Source organism: Arabidopsis thaliana, chromosome 2 (assembly GCF_000001735.4).
Source record: "Arabidopsis thaliana chromosome 2, partial sequence".
Taxonomy (NCBI): domain Eukaryota; kingdom Viridiplantae; phylum Streptophyta; class Magnoliopsida; order Brassicales; family Brassicaceae; genus Arabidopsis; species Arabidopsis thaliana.
In genome coordinates, this window is record NC_003071.7 from 2,398,608 (window position 1) to 2,418,617 (window position 20,010).

The window sequence follows — 20,010 nt, forward strand, 5'->3', positions numbered from 1 at the left end:
GTAAGACTCTTTAAGGTGGAGCTTTGCCTCTTGTATTCTACATTCAAAGAAATAATCTCTAAACCCCTTTTAAGTATTATTCATCTTTTACTTATGGTCTACTCAACCCAACTTTTGATTAGCTCCTTTGCCATGAGCGAGTAGATTTCTAGTCAGGTTTGAGGGGGTTTCAAAGGGGAATTCATGGGGACCAACAGATCGAAAATCTAGGTTGGCGGTTTCTATGGCTTTGTTTGACCGTTTACACTATTCCTTCTAGTTGAGTTTAAGCTTAATGCTTGTATGTCCAGAACGCCACCTAGTACTTGACCTTAGGTATTTCATTTTTTGCCAAAATCTCGTTTGAATGCTTGATCTAAATAAACTGAATAAAGAACTATAACCGTTGCACGCCCGCCGAGTGATAGGGACTTATGGACTAGAATTGAATTTGAACTTAATGCTTTGATCTTGTATTTTGAAACCATGTTAGAACCTAATAGCCGATAAGGCAACTGAGTACGCAAGATAATAGTGATAATAACCGGCTTTCACCTACTAGCCGTTAGGGTTAGCTGGTCTTGATAGAGTTTCGTATGTCCGAGAATTTGGAAGTAAACAAACCTAGCCATGTTATCACCTAGATTGAGATCTATACCTTATTATTGAACCTTGACATCCGGAGAAACTTCCGATGATCTAATGCTTCTCTCTTATAGTTTACCGTTTAGTTTAGTTATTTGTCTTTTATTTTGGTTACTCATAGCTTACAACAACCCCTCTCTTTTATTTTGGTCCTAGCTTCACTCTCTTCTTAAGGATTTCTCTGAACTACTTCTCTCCTTGTGGATTCGATCCTAAAGTACTACTCTGATATATTGTGCACTTGTAGTAGTCGTGTGATCTTTCAGGTAAAAGCCTGAGGCAAAATAAAACACGCATCTGGGACTCAGAACCAAACCATGAGATATGATAATTAAGATCAATGTACCAGTTAACAGTTTTAAGACGTGAGGTGATCGACTTCTACTTAAAAACTTTAGCCATGCTCTGTTATGATCCAAAACTACACTCAATTGCTCAATGCGTCAAGATCAACCAATCCCCTTAACATTCATTTAGTTCAAAAACATGAATCAAGATATGCATTGCTAGTGAACTCATTTGGCTAAGGATAGGTTATGAGACAAAGATGGTCCCTTTTAAGTGGTTCAGATTTTAATAACAGGAGACTCTCAGTGAAAAAGGATTGATCTTTAGAAGAATGCTAAAGGTAAGTGCCAACCTATGCATACAAGAATAACATCCCATCTACCCAATGACATAAACCGTGAATAACAAGTACATGGTCCTATCTCTAAACCCAATGATGAGCCTCAGTCCACCCTTTTGCACTAAATGCATATTTTGATTCTTTCTTGGATCAACTCATTTCCTTTCATTTCTCTGGCTCTTGTTCTTAAGGAGAGGCTTTTCTTACTCTATGAGTCTAGTCTAGTGCATTGGGTTTTCTTAAACTCTTATGGCTCTTATAATTTTTTTCTTTTCTGTTTTTGTTGCTATCTTTTTTTTAGAGCATATCTTAACGATTCTATGCTTCCCAAACATTCACTAGACCTCAATATGATTTCCAGCTTCCTTCTCCTAAAGACTCTAACCCATTTTTTCTTTCATATCTTTTCACACTCAATCTCAATTCCCACATAAGTTCCCACCTAGTCCTACCAAGTCCGAAAACGCGGATTGAAACTACATGAGATACTACTCTTGTCGGCTCAAACCTAACACGTTTTACCAAGCTCAATCGGGTGGGGGAACTACTCTAATAATAGAAGCAGCTACTTGGATTAGCAAGAGTGGAAAATAAGTGAAAGAAAATCCAAGTATGTATTCTATCCATGAGTTCAAAAACGATGCAAACATGATAATTATAAGTCAGATTCAAGTTCAAATTGACAGGGAAAGGTGTCATGACATACATCGAGTGGTTTCTATAGAACATGGTGCAGTTTTACTTTAAAGTCATTCAAATGCATCGGAGAACTAATAACTCATGTTAATGAATCATCATGCTTACAAGGTTCTCTCCTCATTATCCCCTATGCATATACAACAATCCTATATGAAACACTCTAGACTCGACTCTAAATGTAATGCAACTAAATGATCACTCTGTTTTTGTGGAATTCATTTTCAAATTTTTTAATTTTTTTTTTTGTTTTTTCTATGACTTAGATGATATGCAGACTCAAATGATATTCACAAAAATAATTCAAATACATCTTGAACCCTCCCCCAAACTTAAATTACACAGTCCCTTGTGTAATCAAAATTTGTGAAAGAATTCAAGATAAACACAAAAGCAAAAACAAAAGCGATATTTACAAAGGGTTTTGGTGTGTTACCTCAATAGAATGTCCTGGAGATGTAGTCATCCATATCTGTTTGAGTGTACTCCGCAGACATGACCGGTTCTCGATGTTGCTCCGCCATCTCCTCGTCATTGTGCTTGATCGCAACCCCAATAGATTGTGGAGCATTGATAATAGGTTTTTAGTCAATTAATCCTAAAGCACTATCATGTCGTTGTAGTAGTTAGGGTGTCAATCCAAATGGGTGTGATGCAAACAGATGAGATGTGATAAGAAGTCACTAAGTCAAGCCAAGAAATAACAGTTTTGGGGTTTCTAACAGTCATAAGCGAACATGCAGAAAACGGAAACAATAACAGAATTACTAAAATCACTCGACCACAACAGGCTGATGCCATAAGTGGGATGTGGTCGAGTAACAGGTCGAGTAACAGACATGATATGAAACAGATATACTCGACTGCACAGTCTGTTGCCAGACACTGGGTGTGGTCGAGTATACTGGTCGAGTAACAGACAGGAAATGAGACAACTGTACTCGACTGCACAGTCTGTTCCCAGACACTATGTGTGGTCAAGTAAGTTGGTCGAGTAATTGCAAAAACGAAGAAACAGGCAATGAGAACGATTAAGCGATAACGATAAAACAGAGAAATCAGATAAACGAGAAATTCCTAAGGATGGGGTAATCGAATAAAGTGGTATCCTAGCCTATTCGAATGGTTAACAAGCGCAATCAAGCTATCCCTAGACAACAAGTTCAACAACAGATCAATTCACTCTCGTGATAGAAATCCTCAAGCAAAGCTAGCCCAGACTGATTCCCATTAACGGAATCTAACTATTCAGGCAATAAGAACAGACTAATAAAGTCAATAAACGCTCTAAACGGCCAATCCCTTGGGATAGAGACGAATATCTCAGGAACTAGTGGATCAAGCATTCCATCGAACACCTTCTGGGTGCGGGAATGCTTGGGATCGAATTCCAGTTGAAGGGATTCAATTAATTCTAAAACTTAACCATTCTACAGACTACGGATTCCACAATTACTCTATCCCATCCTTAAGAATTCTAAGTCACTACTCAGACAACATGCTCAAAGACATAAACGCAGGTAAATGATAATATTGCATAAGTAAAGAGATAAAGAGTAGAGAAACAAGATGACAGATGAAATCAAATGCGGAATCTGAATAACTTGGAAAAATCTCGAATTACAGGTTGCAGAAGCAAAAGCGGCGCAGCCAGAGTAAAACAGAAAATAAAACTGAAGCAAAAACTCAATGTCGACTAGATGTCTCAGGACAGAACCCTAAGACATCTATTTATACAAAACAAAATAAAATGATAGTAGACGGGCCAATAACCTAATCGCCTGGCCCATAGAATGATAATGGGCCGAGATGGGCTTCGTGATCCAATGGAGGTCCAGGCTGCTTCCAAACACTTCGGCTTCTCCTCTTCTCTTCCTTGTGCTCAGCTTGTCTGGTTGAGTGCGGATTTGAGTAGACTATGAAGATGTGATCGAGTGCCAAGTCGAGTGATGGTGTTGGTGGTGAGTGATGATACTCGACCAGGGGGTCGAGTAACGTGGTAGAGTGAACGGTCGAGTGTGGTCAGGTGGTGTGGCGAAGTGATACTTGACCAGGGGTCGAGTTGCGTCATCGAGTGGCCTGAGCTGAGGTTACTCGACCTGGGGATCGAGTAGATGGGAAGAATGGCTCCATAGTCACTCGACCAGGGGGTCGAGTATGGTGCTGGATGCACACGACCTGGTGGTCGAGTATGTCTTCTGGTTCTGGCTCATTTCTTCCAATTTGCTCGCAAACAACTCCAAATCACCTGAAAACAACTCAGCAACGCAATATGTATGCAAAGCTATCCTAATCATGCAAAGTATGCAAGAATGATGAGAAATGATATAAAACAGTGATGAATGATACAAAACTGGACTCAAAACGATGATGAATGGACACTGAAAACATGCAAATTATAGACATATCAAGCATGACGTTCATGTGTTCTCCGGCCCGACATTATCCGACACTTGCTTGATGATCGGACCATCCTAGCGCTTTTCCTTCTTTTGTGCTCCCTTACCTCGTGAGACGAGTGTCTTGGGCGTTCTTGCGGGGCAGCACGTTCTCTCTGTTGATAAGCAGATTGCCTTGGCGGGGTAATGTCATGACGCCTGGATGGCATGTCTTCTGGCGGGTTGTCTTTGGTGATCGCACTGGTGGATGTGGTGCAGTTGAGTGCCTTCTGCATGTTGTCAATGGCCTTGACACATTTATGGATGATCTTATCTTGAAACTTGCACCATCTTTGGGTTAGACTTAGGTTCTTGTGTGCTTCAGCAAGACTCTTGCTTTCTCGTGAAGGGGGCTTGTGTTCTTCAAAGTGGTACCGGCTAGTGTCATAGATTTCCCAGTTGGTCTCCTCATGGTCACTCTGACCATCTACTTCTTTAGCTTTCTGGGACGAGGATCCTCCAATCACATCATGGAGGATTTCATGTTGTGGCGAGAAGTCGATGTGGTCTCTCACCGTGATGGTTGTCATTTCACTGAAGGGGAGAAGAATAGTCGCTTCTCTTGTTGACGGGTGATCGAACTTGAAAACGTACCTCTCGTCATAGACTTGATGCTCGATCACATGGACAAGCTTGAGATGGGCGATATCCATCCATCATGGTTCGATAGGATCCGATCGCAGCGGGACTTCGCACGATAGGAGGATTGCCGTCACCACTCCTCTTTCTTCCTGTCATTGGCCAGTGCCCACCCTCTGTAGCTGCATAGGTGATTGAGGAGATACATTGACCGGGGTGTGTCATTGGCATCTCGTTTCATATTTTTTCCGTCCTTGGTGTAATGGAGGAAACTCATCAACGCCAGGTCTAACGTCTCCATGTCTTGGTTCGTCACAGTGGCGGATATCTTTCTAGCGTAAGGGACATTGGCAAAGGCTCTCTGGAAATAGCGAATGGCGGGATTGCGGATGAAGTTGCTCTTTGATCTAGCGGAGTTGAAGATGGTAGTGTCTCTGATCGTGTTTCACAAGGCTTTGAGTTCCTCTCGTATAATCCTCGGTTTTGTTCCCTTGCCACTGGGAAACCCGAACATGGTTTCCAGCGTCTTGATCTTCATGATGTAGTCACGGCCGTCGATGGTGAAGCTTAAGTACCCAAGCCCGCCTTCTCTCAACTCAGCAGCTGACAACCCCTCAAACAATTCCTCTTTGAAGAGAAGAAAGGAATTGGAGTGTCTCATCCTTATAGGCAGGAAAGGGATGAGACATGAGTGTTGTCATGTGGCACTTCTTGAACAAGAGTTGAACGTCCTCCAGGATGCTAACTCCGCCATGGTCTCCGGGTGAGGATATCTTGTTCCCCAAAACAGATATCTCTTGAGAAGCTTGTAGTAGTCTCCCGGAGTCAGCTTGTCTTCCTTCATCAAAGACTTGGTGGTTTTGTGGGTTGGCTCCCGAATGTAGTCTGCATGATCTTCCATTTCCTCATCGACTAGCTCATAATTCTGTGTCATTGACCGCTTCCCTCTAGCGATCTCTTCTCTTCTCCTGTCATTGGCGACTGCTTGCTTTTTTTCCGCCACAAATCGCCTATACTCCTCTGCTTCTCTTTTTGGTCTAGTTGACCAAGATTCAGCTTCATCAACACTATAGTCGGCATCCATCGAGTGGAACAAGCAGAGGAGAGACAAGTTGCGATTGACTGGTTTTGAGGTTCTGTTTTAGTGAATAACAGCTTGCAACAATGAAAGAGTTGAGAGCGTTTTTAGTAGTGAAGTAGAGAGATAAACAAGAGAGATGTTTTGAAATCACAAGTGATGAAGAAAAGTGAAGAGTAGTGACACTTATCTCCCTTTGCGATTTGAATATGTGGATGAGGTGTGTCGCTTTTGAACGGACGGATGAGATAGAATGCTCTTTATGATGTCGCCAAGTGAAAAGGAGACAAAGCATGGTTCTTTCTGTCGGCAGGATGGGGTTCCTTCAAGTCACGCACCTTGTGATCGAGCATGGGCCGTTTGATCCTTTAATTTCGTGTCATGGGCTACAAAGGGACACAACATGGGCTTTTTGGAGTTTCGGTGGAGATTGAAATCCAGTGAAGTTTATGGGAGCAAGGTTTCTCATTGACGTTCTGCGGACACTTTCACTCCTCCTTGCGATCTAGTAGTTTGAAAATGATGTTGATGAAGTTGTTATCTCAAAACCGCTGGATCGCACTTCCGAGCTTTTACTCCTATGTTGCGATCGAGTATTTTATCAAAATTTGTAAAATTTTCATTTGAACACTCGATCACATCCATGTTGATCACTCCAGCTGTTATTCATTTCCAGAGAATCAAAGACACAACCATAACAAATCAAAAGTAACAAATAAATAAAAAGTATATACAGGGATAGTCATGGGATTTCCTCCCAAGTGAGCTTGTTTAGAGTCTCTAGCTTGACTCCTCACACTAATTAAGTGGAGAAAATGTGATAGAGAGAACTTGAGAAGTCCTCCTCTTCACTGATCTCAACATCATACTCAGAATCCTCCCTTGACAGTTGTACAGCTGAGTATTCAATTCCTCTTTCCTTAAAGTAAGCCGCTTCCTCCTCTAGAGGATAGTCTTTCTCTTCAGATCAATTCGAGGTGATCTTCTTTCTTGAAATCTTATCAGTGTTGAGCTGAGGTTAACCCTCCTTTTGCATTTGACTCAGTTTGTCTCTAAGCTTTTCAACTGTGAAGTTCAGCTTTTGAATGTTCCCGTTTTGGAGATCAGTCTTCCTTTGGAGCTCCAGCCAATCAAGTGTGGAGGGTATACTCGATCGAGTAGTCGAGTTCGAAGGCTGAGTTTGAACTAAATTTTGCTCCTTCCCCATTGTGATCTCAAGGCCTTCACATGGAACCGCTCTCTAAATCTCTAAGGTTTTTCCTTCTGTTGGTGACCTTGTTGGAGATTTGTTGATGTCAAACTGTAACTTGTCGTGCCTCCCAAGGTTGAGATCAATCTTACCAAATCTGACATCTATTACTGCTCCCACTGAGGCCAAGAAAAGTCTTCCTAAGATCAGAGGATCCTTAGACTTTTCATCCATCTCAAGCACGACAAAATCAGTAGGCACCTCGACACCATTAATCATTACTGGCACATCCTCTAGAATGCTGAAAGGTCTCCTTGAAGTTCTATCAGCAAGGATCAAGGTGATGTCACAGGACTTGTACTGAACGAATCTCAGCTTCCTTGCCACAGAGAGTGGCATTAAACTGACTGAGGCTCCTAGATCACATAGACAATTGCTGAAAGTCAATTGGCTAATGGAACATGGCAGAGTGAAAGATCCAGGATCTTCCAGCTTCTCTTGAATAATCCTCTCACCAGCGGCTTGATGCATAATGACATCTTCTTCGTCATCTGAATCCTGATATATGTTGAGCCTTTCCAGTATCAGGTTTCTCACATCTTTGTGAGGGTCTGAAATCAACTTGAGGACTTCTACTAAGGGCATCACAGATTCCATCTCATCAAGTTGTTTTTCTGCCAGAGATTCATATATGCTTTTCCAAGCTTTCCTGAACGTCCATGGAAGAGCAAGTGAAGGTGATGGAGCTGGCTTGAATCGTTTTACCATTCTCTCGATTATAGTAGCCTTCTCCTCCAAGTCAGACTGAGCCTGATAGAAAGTTTGAGCTGCATAGTCGATCTCAGCAACAGAGACTTCAATCTGAACGGAAGCCTCCCCTTCTTGAATTACACTGTCCTCAGTGTTTGATGTAGAGACATGTTGAGTTGACAGCTCTCGATCATGTCTGATAATGATTGCGTGGGCAGTGGCATACTCCTTAGGGTTTTGTATTGCTTTTCCTGAAACCTGGCATGGGTTGTTTGTAACAGGTGGTGAAGCGGTGATGCCGTCCAGATATCGTACCCTTGTGCTCAATGATTCGAGCTTGCTATTCATTTCAACGAACTATCTGTCAATTTTGATGTTTAAGTCAGCCAGCTTCTTAGCGGCTTCCATTACCCCCGCGCCTTGGCCTTGCATGATCTTTTGGAGCATATTCCTGATGTCTAATTCCTGAGGTGTAGAGGCTTGATATTGCTGTGGTGTGAAACCAGGTGGTGGTTGCTGTTGTTGGTATCCCCCTTGAAATTGCGGTTTTGGAACAAACCCTTGGCTTTGGTTGTAAGAAACAAACGGTTTGGGTTGGTTCAGCTGCTGCTGCTGAGGGTAAACTTGGTCCTGAGGATTAGCAACATTTGTGCTTCTGTATGACAGATTTGGGTTGGGTCTATAATTGTTGTACCCTTTGTTATAGCCGTCTTGGTTCTGAACATAGCTGATTTCAGCGCACTGATCATTCTCCCCCTCTTGGATTTGGAAGACTTCGTGTTCAGAGGCGAAGTGAACATGCTTCTGCTGCACTTGGAGGAGTTTGTCAATTTTGTCATTGAGAGCTTTAATCTCTCGGTGGTGCTTGTCATCAGATTCAGAGCTGGTGCTGATGCTTTTGTCATAGTTCTCGTTGTAATTACCATCCGACTGAGCCAAGTTTTCAACTAGCTCCCATCCTTTTTCAACATCCTTATTCAGGAAATTCCCGTTGGAAGCGGTATCTAGCAGCATCCTTAATTTAGGCAGGACGCCTCTATAGAGTGTGCTGAGAAGAGAAGCTTGCTTAAATCCGGGATGAGGGCATTTGGTTTGGTAACCCTTAAAGCGCTCCCAAGCTTCACAAAAGCTTTCATTTTGCTTCTGAGTGAATCCGGATATCTCATTCCGGAGTCTTGCAGTTCTGGAGTTGGAGAAGAATTTTGCAAAGAAGGCCTTTTTGCAGTCATCCCAGGTCGTGATTGAATTCTGGGGTAGCGTCTTTTCCCAAAGATGGGTTTTATCTCCAAGTGAGAATGGAAACAAGCGAAACTTGAAACCATCTTCACTAACTCCATTGATTTTAGTAAGGTCACAGAGCCTTTCAAACTCGTCAAGATGATCGAGCGAATCCTCCATTGGCAGACCATGAAACTTGTTCCCCTGAACCATTGCAATGAGACCGCTTTTGATCTCAAAGTTGTTGTTCTGTACTAGAGGTAGAACAATGCCATGACGCTGGTTGTGGTTGTGTGGAAAGTCACTAGCACCAATGTTGGTAGGTTGCTCCTGCTCATCTACAACGTCAGCCATTGTTTCTGTGTCTGTCTGTTCTCTCAGTTGGCGAGCAATACGATCGATGTTATCTGAATAGGAGGTTCTGATTTCCTTGTGACCGTGTATGCATGCAACAGATAGCAGCCTGGCTATAACAGACGAATCAGAGATGCGTCTATAAAGCGGGTTGCAAGGTACCTGAAACACAAAGACAGAAAAGGCACAATGTTAGTAACTTGTGTAATAAAAACAAACTTGATCTTAACGTTTCTAATGATCTCAAATATAGCAAACAAACACCAAACTGGCAACGACGCCAAATTGATAGTAGGATTTTAGTCAATTAATTCCTAAAACACTAATCATGTCGGTGCAGTATTTTAGGTTGTCAATCCAATCCGGTGTGATGCAAACAGATGAGATATGATTAGAAAGCTCTAAGTCAAGCCAAGTAGAGAGTTGGTTGGTTCTAACATTCCTAATATGCAATAACAGAAATGAAATGAAACTAAAATAAAAAATGGCAATAGCAGGCAGATGAGTAATAAAGCTGAAATGATAACAGACAATCAAATGGACAAACGATTCCTAAGGATGGGGTAATCGAATAGTGTGGTCTCCTTAATCTATTCAGGCGGTTGACAAAACTTCATAGAAGCTATCCCTAGACAACAAGTTCAACAACAGATTACTTCACCACCGTGACAAGAATCCTCAAGCAGAGCTAGACACTGACCGAATCACCATTAGCGATCTCTAACTAAGGAAGCAATATAAAATCAACTTGTTAAAGCCAATACCCTCTCTACACAGCCAATACCTTGGGGTAGAGGCGAGTATCTCTGGAATTAATAGATCCAACATTCCGTCGAACACCTTTTGAGCGCGGGAATGTCTGGATTCATATTCCAATTGATCATAAAGGAACAAGCAGTAAGCGCAACTAATCCAGAAGGGATTCTAGTATTCTAAACTCAACCAACTAAAACGACCAAGTAAACCACAACTACACTATCCCTTCCTCAGAAATACGGTTCACTACTCAGACATAATCAACGACAATAGCAAAGCAACGATTGAAAACATGATAACAGAAATGATAAAGGATTAAAACGAAAACAGACAGAATCGAAGACATAGCAAAGCAATGATTGAAAACATGATAAAAGAAATGATAAAGGATTAAAACGAAAACTGAATATCAAATACTTGAAAGTGAATACAAAGACGCAGGAGAAACACTGCGGCTACGAAAGTTGCGAAAGATAAAAGTTGGATGGATAATCGATGCCCTAGGGAAAACCCTTAGAGGCTACTTATATAAGCGAAAATGAAACAAATAAGGAAAGTTTGAGATAGTAGTCTTCACATATAGTAGTCTTCACATCGGGACCTTGCGATCGAGTATGTCATTGACATCTGATGGGATGAAATGGGCCTCCCTGGTATGTCATTGGCATCTGATGGGCTGAAATGTGCCTCGCTTTGATCTAGTGATCTGAAGTGAAGACGAGATGGAATGGTCTAGCGACCCTGTGATCGAGTGCGATCGAGTGGATGTCATGAGGTGTTCATCGAGTGGTTGCTTCGGCTTCTCTTCTCTTCTTAATTCTCAGCTAGTCTGGTTGAATGCAGAACGAGCAGATAGGCCTCCTGGTGGTCGAGTGGCGATCGAGTGGTTTTGATTGGGTGATTCCTCCGGCTTCGTGATTGAGTAAAACTGAGCTGCTAGCTTCTCCGGAATTGCGATAGAGTGATTTGCCCTGGCAGGGCTCCAAGGCTGCGATAGAGTACTTTGGCTGAAGGCGTCATTGGACATTCTGACTTTCTGCTCTCTTTCTCCTCTTTTTGAACTCCAAAAGCATGCAAAGTACCTGAAAAGAACCAAATATGCAATGCACATATGCAATCCTAATGCAAAATTGTCTTATGTAGCAAAACACACTAAAACGACTCCTAATGAGATGAAATGTGGATGAAACAGTGACAAAGTGGTGAAGAATGAATGTCTAAATCATGCAAAGTATAGACATATCACCGAATTCTACATGCAAGACACTTCTACTTTTCTCTTCATCCAACGTGGTTAGATAAACATATACATCATCATCATCCCTAATATATAAATATGTAGGAGGTTTAACACCCGATGGAATGTAACTCAATTTTAGCTTTATCGTAGATTCATCTATCTTAATCTTCGTGCATATCTTATCCACTAACCGCGAGTAAGTTATCTCCTCCATTGATGTTGTCCTAAACAATATACCATACAAACCAACTATTTTTGGATTCCATTGATATGCTTCTCCGGATTTTGAATAATATCCATCCTAATCAAAATATATGATTATGCCCATTCTCCTGGAAAAAACAAAAAAAAACATTAGCTATACCTAGATTTTACAGTTATAGCAAATTGTACTTCAAACAGCTATACCACGCTCATTTTCAGAAATACCAGTTATACCATAAATAGTACTTCAAACAGCTATACCACGTTTCTCAGTTATACCTAAATTATTCTGTTCTAGAAAATTGATTCTTCGACTAAAAGCATTAATCTGCCTAAATTAACTACGAATCAACCATTACAGTACATTAAAATGTCTTAATAGACCGAGAATACATAGTTACCAACATAATATCCATCAGTTTCAAATACCAATTTCAAACCTATCAAATCTAATTGAAATCTACAAAGTACAAACACAACAACACAAGACTAGATGAATTAAGATGTCCAAAGTATAAGAAGAGAATGGTAAAGCTCAATTTGAATAACGGAAGAAAAACGACGGCGAGCTTGGTCGATTTGATTCAACGCCGGAGGATTCGACGATGGCTGCAAGTCGTCGATTTCAATTTTGTCGGACACGATGAGGGAAGAAATTCTGGAGATTTTTTTATTGGTTAATTTTGTTTTTATTTTATGTATTAAATAAATGGTATTGGTTTGGAGAGTAAACCATAATTGGTTTGCTTCGTCCGGTTCGTCGGGTACGGGTAAACAAGGATTTTTAAAATTCATTCAGAGTATAAGAGTATATCAGATTATAAGAAAGTATTTAGACTCATTTTTGGAGAGTAAGGAGCTTTATAAATCATTGCCCACACACACAAGTGGAGAAATCAGCTAAGATATTCATTGGTGTTCTACTACTTTCAACGTGTGAGTTTCAAGACAAATTTTATGTTCCAATTGTATTCCATATTCATCCTTCTCATTATATCATGAGTGTGAATATATAAATCAATTATATGGTTTTTAAAGGTACATCCATTATGGTACGAATCAGATATGTATCTTGCAAGACTAACTTTGATTGTGTTAACCTCAAATGTCCAACGCCATTTGTAACCCCCAAATGTGTGAGCGGTGGTTGTGAATGCCCCCTTAAAGAACTCTTGACATTACTGAGTGATACCAATTATGGTGTGGCTGCTTGCATTGACTATTGCAAGGCAAAAGGTGAAAATGCTTATACATGTATCTTGAACCATTGTTATTGTCGCAAACCTTCCATGTAATATTATTAAGGTTCTGTATAAGCTTTTTAAATATCTGATTTTTATATACTATGAATGTCTTTTGAATATCGATTATATTATTCAATAACAATAGTGTTTATGTTTGAACATTTGACTGATAATAAACCCTAGTTGGTATTTTTTCGTTCACTAATTTTTCTAAAATGGGACATCTAGCTAATAAACACATGGTGTAGATAAATTTGTTGTTTCATTACTGTAAACAAATTGGCATATACAATGTGTGTCTAATTAGCAGATAAACAAAACGTTGTATGCAACCACTCAGATGAAAAATAAGAATATATACTCTTAACTAGATATAAGGAAATCTAAGAGTTTCACACAAATTTGTAAAACGCATTACTGAAACTTTGAAACTCAACAGAATCACACATACAAAAGCATATAGATCTAAAAGATAATGAGTCCCGAAACAACGACTATGTCAAACATAATTCATCAAACTATGTATTAATCCAAAAATTCAAAACCAAACACATAATTACTAATATGAATCAAAGACCTATATGATCAGACTTAGTAAATCGATTTGCCACTAAGATTAAGAGTTTTAAAACACAGAAAATTGAAATCTTTAAACAAGTTACACGAATTTAAAGAACTCATGAAATCTACATGCAAACACTTAACGTCGACTTGTAAATTGTTAGAAATTGAGAAAACAATAAGATTTTCTTTCAAATAACTTACCAAATCTACATGCAAATTGAAATTGAGACTTGCAAATTAGACAAAATAGAGAGAACTAATAGATTAACCTGCTGAAAGTTCAATCAATCGATAGAATACGCAGAAATAATTTCAATCATACAAGAGGGTAAACTAGATGAAAAGAGAGATAAGAAAGACAAACCAATATGAAGCTTCTAGGAGGAAGAACAACAACAACAAACACAGAGACAACAACAATAATCGATTTTATTAACTCGATCAAATAGGATATCTGCGAGAGATTGAGGATAAATTAGGGTTTAAATTTTGAAAATCGATCAAATAGGATATCTGCGAGAGATTTAGATTTAGGCTGACAGAAAATCGGAGAGGTTTGGGGTTTTTTCGGGTTGAGGTCACCGGAAAGGAAAAAAAAAATACTTCTCTTTTACTAGGTTGTGTGAAAGAATAATTCATTTGGAGGATTTGAGATTTTTTTAATTTCTATTTGAATTTCGTAAATAAATTAGGAAATTTTAATTTTTATTAATTATACATGAAACTGAGGATAAATTAGGGTTTAAATTTTGAAAAACACATGTTTGACCAATCTACTAAAATAAGGAATAGATGGGCAAATTTTATTGTAGATATCCTTTTTCCAATTTTTCCAAAAATCAATTCTGCAAGAAAGTATTCATGGCTTACTTTTTTAAACAGTCTAACCAAGATCCATCAATAACTAGTTCAAAGTCAATCCGATAAAATAAATTCCCTCATATGTTGAAGTAATAAGAGCATTGTATAACAGCGAAAAAACTGACTTACTACATGATATAATTTACGCAGATCATTTTGTCTGCCCGTTGGATGGATCAAAGAAATCATAAATATTGCTAAGATAACTAAGAGATTTATAAATTAAAGTAACATATTATCTTGAGAATATATTACTTCCTCGGTTTCAAAATATAGAATGCACACATTTTAAGAATATATATATATATATTACTTCCTCGGTTTGAGGCAAGTCTAATTTGTAACAAATCATTGGATTTACTATTTTAGCGATTTATTGTATATAGCAACATTTAAATGTATCTGAATTTTCATCTAAAACCAACTATGAAGAACTTTTTTTAAGTACATGCATGCATTCATTCTTAAAAACATTTTAATTCCAAAAAAGAAATGCATGATTCCAAAAAAGAAACATGTAAGAATGAATAATGTTTCTTTATATTTAATGAAATACCATTCATTCATTCATATTTTGAAAATGAATTTCTAATTAAAAATAGTCATTTAATGGTTGGCATGAGTTAATAATGAATTTTGTAATCTATAACGGGGGAAAACCCGAAAAAACAACCGTCTAATTTTAATGTGTCCATTTAATACCTACATTATTAAATTTGCCCAAAAAAATCTAAGTTGATTTTTATGTCTTTTAAAATTCTTCATTTTTTAATTTTTTGGCAAAATCAGTTATCCGAGTTAACGACTGTTAACAGTGGTAACGGAATCGCTAAAACTTACTCCTATTTTCGTAGTAAGGTGGTTGTGAGAGAGTTTAATACCCATCTGAACACAGGTTCGACTATCATATTCGACCATTTTTTGGACTTTTTTTTAGTCCCACACCTAATTTCCAGCGACTATAGCCACTGTCGGAGCGGAAGGAATGTCGACCACCGTGTTTCACTGAAAGATCACTTCTTGCAAGTAAGACCAAAAAAAATCAGAAAATGAGATCTGGAAAAGAATTTAAGAAAAGAGGAGAGAGAGATTTTGCTAAAAGAGTTCTCTGCTCCCTTTAGATCAGAATTAATTAACGTACCAAGAGAATTGTTAAACAAAAATAGTTTCGCCGGCGTTGAAAGAACGATGGTCTAGAGAGAGAGAGAGAGAATTAAAAAAAGGTAGAGGATAGATTTGAACTCATGTTTAAGTGGATATCAAACTCTCACATAACCACCTGACTACGATAATATTTTCATAACTATTAGAAAAGAAATTGTATATAAACACCATAGGGTTAAGTTTTAACTGCAATTAGCATTCCGTTATCATTGTTAACGGTCGTTAATTCGGATAACTGATTTTGCCAAAATTTAAAAAATAAATGAAGGTTTTTTAAAGACAAAAAAGTTAATTTAGGTATTTTCAGGAAAATTTAATAATGTAGGTATTAAAGGGACAAAACATGTTAAAAAAAAGTATTAAACGGACAAATTAAAATAAGACGGTGGTCTTTTTGGTTTTTTTCTTAATCTATAACTAACTACACAATTCGGTGTTTTTATTTTCTCTAGTAATTTTAAAATTTAAAATGCAATAATAGCATATATTAATAAAAATTTCAACAAGATTACTTACAATTAAATGAAAAAAATATTATTATAAATTTAAAAGAAAAGAATCACGTTTTTCAACCGGTTAATCAGGCTATGATTTGATAATACGATGACAAAAAAAACAAATCACGTAGGAATCAATGATTCCACCTCTTGTATTTGATGTAGGAGAGATTAGCAGTTTTACATTTCTTTTCATATTTCCTTATTTTAAGTTTTCTATGTTACTTAGAGTTTTCTGTTTTATGTTTTGGTTTCTTTAGAGAGAGACCCTAAGTTGTTTGCTGGACATGTTTTTCATTCGAATTAATAAAAGCAGAGAGTTTTTCTCTAATTTGATGGATTTCCAGAGTTTCAACCCTTCAAGTTCGACGCTTGCAAACTTATTCCTACTTAGGCATAGTGCTTGCTATTCCTAGAGGTTCCGACTGCGTCAAGTGGTATCAGAGCAGGCTTTCTCCTGTCTCAGCTATGGCAGATGAATCATTGACGAAAGCAGACCTTCAGGGCTTTACCGAGGTTGTTACCTCGGCTCTGACTGCAATGACCAATCAGATGGCTTTGACAACTGAGCTCAAAAACGTCAACAACAATAATAATCAGCAAAACGGCAGAGAAGAAGAGCAAATAGATCCTAACGAGAATCAACGCAGAGGCAGAGAAAGAGACCCAATTATGGTAACAAAAATCAGCATAGAAACCGGGGAAAAGAAATCCCAAGAGTGGATAACCGTGTTATTATCAATGAAAATTCAAGTTCTGTTGAAGAGGAATTTGTGGAGGAAGAAGTTGAGGAAAGGAATCAACAAAATAGTCATGATTACCGTGTAAAGGTTGACATTCCATTGTTCTATAGTACTATTGGAGTTGAGGATTTTCTAGATTGGCAAATCAGCGTTGATAGGTTCTTTGAGGTTATGGGTATCCCTGAAAAGAAGCAAGTTAAGATGGTAGCAATCAGATTAGAGAGTATTGCTGCTGTGTGGTGGGATACACTTGTTGTTCAAAGACAAAGACAAAGAAATGGGGCAGTGAGAACATGGAGGTGAATGAAACAGCTCATGAGGGAAAGGTTATTGTCGGAGGACTATGAACAGATTCTCTATAAGATGTATATTGAATGTGTATATTGGAGTTCCTTCGATTTTCTGAGCGTAATGTTCTAAGAGAGACAGAAAATCAGAAAGTAGCAAGGTACATCAGTGGATTAAAGAGAAGATGGGTCTTCAAACTGTTTGGATTGTGCAAGAAGCTTCTAGTCTAGCTTTGAAACCTGAGTTAATGGAAAAATCTGCCTGTAATTTTACTCCGTTTAGAAGATACTCACCCCAAAATAATTCAGAAGTAACAGAAGATAAGGAGAAGACTGTATTGACAAGAGATGCTAACATTGGTAACAGAGGAGCTAGTAATATTAACAATGGTTCTAATAATGCTGAGAAGAATAAAACACAATCCAGAAGCAAACTAACCCTTATGCGAGACCATCCATCGACAAGTGTTTCCGCTGTCAAGGACAAGATCACAGATCGAGTGTTTGTCCTAGTAGGAGAACTGTAGCTTTTCTAGAGGAAGAAGAAGAACTTGAAGAAGAGGATGAGTATGCAGAGGTTGAATTTGCTGAAGAAGAGTCGAATGAGATGATAAATCTTGTACTTCAAAGGATCTTATTATCATCTAAGGAAGAAGGACAGCGAAGGAATTTGTTTAGAACACGATGTTCTATTAACGACAAAGTGTGTAACTTGATTGTGGATATTGGTAGCAGTGAAAACTTAGTTTCTCAGAAACTGGTTGAATACTTGAAGTTACCAACAACGTTACATCAAAAGCCATATTCCTTAGGATGGGTAAGCAAAGGCTCTCAATTTTGTGTATCACTGTCTTGTAGGGTTCCAATCTCCATTGGTAAGCATTACAAAGAAGAGGTTCTTTGTGATGTTCTCAACATGGATGTTTGTCACATCATACTTGGTCGTTCTTGGCAATACGATAATGATATTACGTATCGAGGAAAGGACAACGTGTTAATGTTTACATGGAATGGACATAAGATCGTTATGGCTCCTGTTTCACACTTTGATCAGAATCTAGTGAAGAAAAATTCTAATTTCTTGGTTGTGACACAAAGTGAAAAAGAGCTTGATGAAGCAATTAAAGAAATTGAATGTATATGTCCTGTAGTGATTAAAGGGTTGATGAGTGCTGAAAAAAAGACAAATCGATTCAGACAAAAGTACTAGAACTTTTAAAAGATTTCAAGGAAGTGATTGCAGATGAGCTACCACAGGAATTGCCTCCTATGCGCATTATTCAACATCAGATTGATCTTCTCCCAGGATCAAGCTTACTGAATCTTCCCCATTACCGTATGAGTCCTAAGGAAAATGAGATATTGAGGGAAAAGATTGAAGATCTGCTGAGGAAAGGGTTCATTCGTGAGAGTATGTCCTTGCGTAGTACCAGTCCTTCTTGTTCCTAAGAAAGGTAACCAATGGCGGATGTGTGTCGGTAGTAGAGCCATAAACAAGATAACTATCAAGTACCGGTTCCCAATTCCTCAACTGGACGACATGCTTGACGAGTTAAGTGGTTCTAAGGTCTTTTCCAAGATAGATCTTCGCAGTGGATACCATCAGATACGAATTAGACCTGGGGATGAATGGAAGACAGATTTCAAGAGCAAAGATGGACTGTACGAGTGGCAGGTAATGCCCTTTGGGATGTCAAACGCCCCTAGTACCTTCATGCGACTTATGAATCAAATTCTTCGTCCGTTTACGGGTTCTTTTGTGGTGGTTTATTTTGATGATATTCTGATTTATAGTAAAACCAAAGAAGAATATTTGGAGCATGTGAGACAAGTGTTGCAAGTTTTAGAAGAGAATAAATTGTACATCAATATGAAAAGTGTACATTTATCACCAATAAGTTGTTATTTTTGGGTTTTATTGTCGGAGAAGAAGGAATTCATGTTGACGAAGATAAAGTGAAAGCAATTAGGGATTGGCCTGCCCCAAATTAGTCAGTGAGGTACGCAACTTTCATGGTCTTGCTACCTTCTATAGGAGATTTATAAGAGAATTTAGTAATATTACTTTTCCTATTACTGAGTGTTTGAAAAAAGGAAAGTTTCATTGGGGTATCGAGCAAGAGAAAAGTTTTGATTTAATTAAGGAGAAGCTTTGTACCGCACCAGTTCTAGCATTACCTGATTTTGATAAAGTGTTCCAAGTTAAATGTGATGCTAGTGGTGTGGGAGTAGGGGCTGTCCTGTCCCAAGAAAAACGACCAGTGGCTCTCTTCAGCGAGAAATTGAGTGAAGCTCAACATAAATAGAGCACCTATGATCAAGAATTGTATGCGGTATTTTGACCTCTAAGGAAGTGGGAGCATTATTTAATTGAGAGAGAGTTCATTTTGTTAACTAACCACCAAGCTTTGAAGTTTCTTCACACCCAAAAGGTGATAAACAAAATGCACGCTCGTTGGGTTAGTTTTCTGCAGAAATTCTCTTTTATAATCCAGCATAAGTTAAGCGCGCTTAATAAGGTGGCAGATGCATTGAGTAAGAGAGCGTCATTGCTACTTACTTTAGCATAAGAGATTATAGCTTTGAGTTTAAGAAGGATTTGTATGAAAATGATGTTGAATTCAAGGAACTTTGGGCTAAGTGCGACGAGAAGCATCCTTCTGCAGATTTTCATGTCCGAGAAGGCTACTTATTCAAAGGAGATCGATTGTGCATCCCTTGCTCATCGCTAAGAGAGACGTTGATCCCAGATTAGCATGGGGTGGTCTTAGTGGGCATTTGGGTAAAGACAAGACCATTGCTAGTCTGGAAGGGAGATATTTTTGGCCACATTTGAGAAGAGATGCTGGAACTATTGTCAGAAGGTGTTATACATGTCAGGTATCAAAAGGTTGTT

General features: G+C 38.6%; 1 protein-coding gene and 4 pseudogenes across 5 annotated transcripts; 2 read left to right on the top strand and 3 right to left on the bottom strand.

The window, feature by feature from the left end:
• Window positions 1-3,676: 3,676 nt before the first annotated feature.
• Window positions 3,677-6,448, bottom strand: AT2G06150 (annotated as a pseudogene; the record flags this gene model as incomplete). The annotated part of the gene is made up of 1 exon: window positions 3,677-6,448.
• Window positions 6,449-6,848: 400 nt separating this feature from the next.
• On the bottom strand, window positions 6,849-9,648 carry AT2G06160 (annotated as a pseudogene; the record flags this gene model as incomplete). Its single annotated transcript has 1 exon — window positions 6,849-9,648.
• Window positions 9,649-11,134: 1,486 nt separating this feature from the next.
• AT2G06165 lies at window positions 11,135-11,878 on the bottom strand (annotated as a pseudogene; the record flags this gene model as incomplete). Its single annotated transcript has 1 exon — window positions 11,135-11,878.
• A 519-nt stretch (window positions 11,879-12,397) lies between these two features.
• AT2G06166 (Defensin-like (DEFL) family protein) lies at window positions 12,398-13,049 on the top strand (the record flags this gene model as incomplete). The annotated part of the gene is made up of 2 exons (NM_001036264.1): window positions 12,398-12,452; window positions 12,793-13,049. The coding sequence occupies 2 exons, from the start codon at window positions 12,398-12,400 to the stop codon at window positions 13,047-13,049; spliced, it is 312 nt and encodes a 103-aa protein (NP_001031341.1).
• Window positions 13,050-16,552: 3,503 nt separating this feature from the next.
• On the top strand, window positions 16,553-19,672 carry AT2G06170 (annotated as a pseudogene; the record flags this gene model as incomplete). The annotated part of the gene is made up of 1 exon: window positions 16,553-19,672.
• Between the last annotated feature and the right edge of the window lie 338 nt (window positions 19,673-20,010).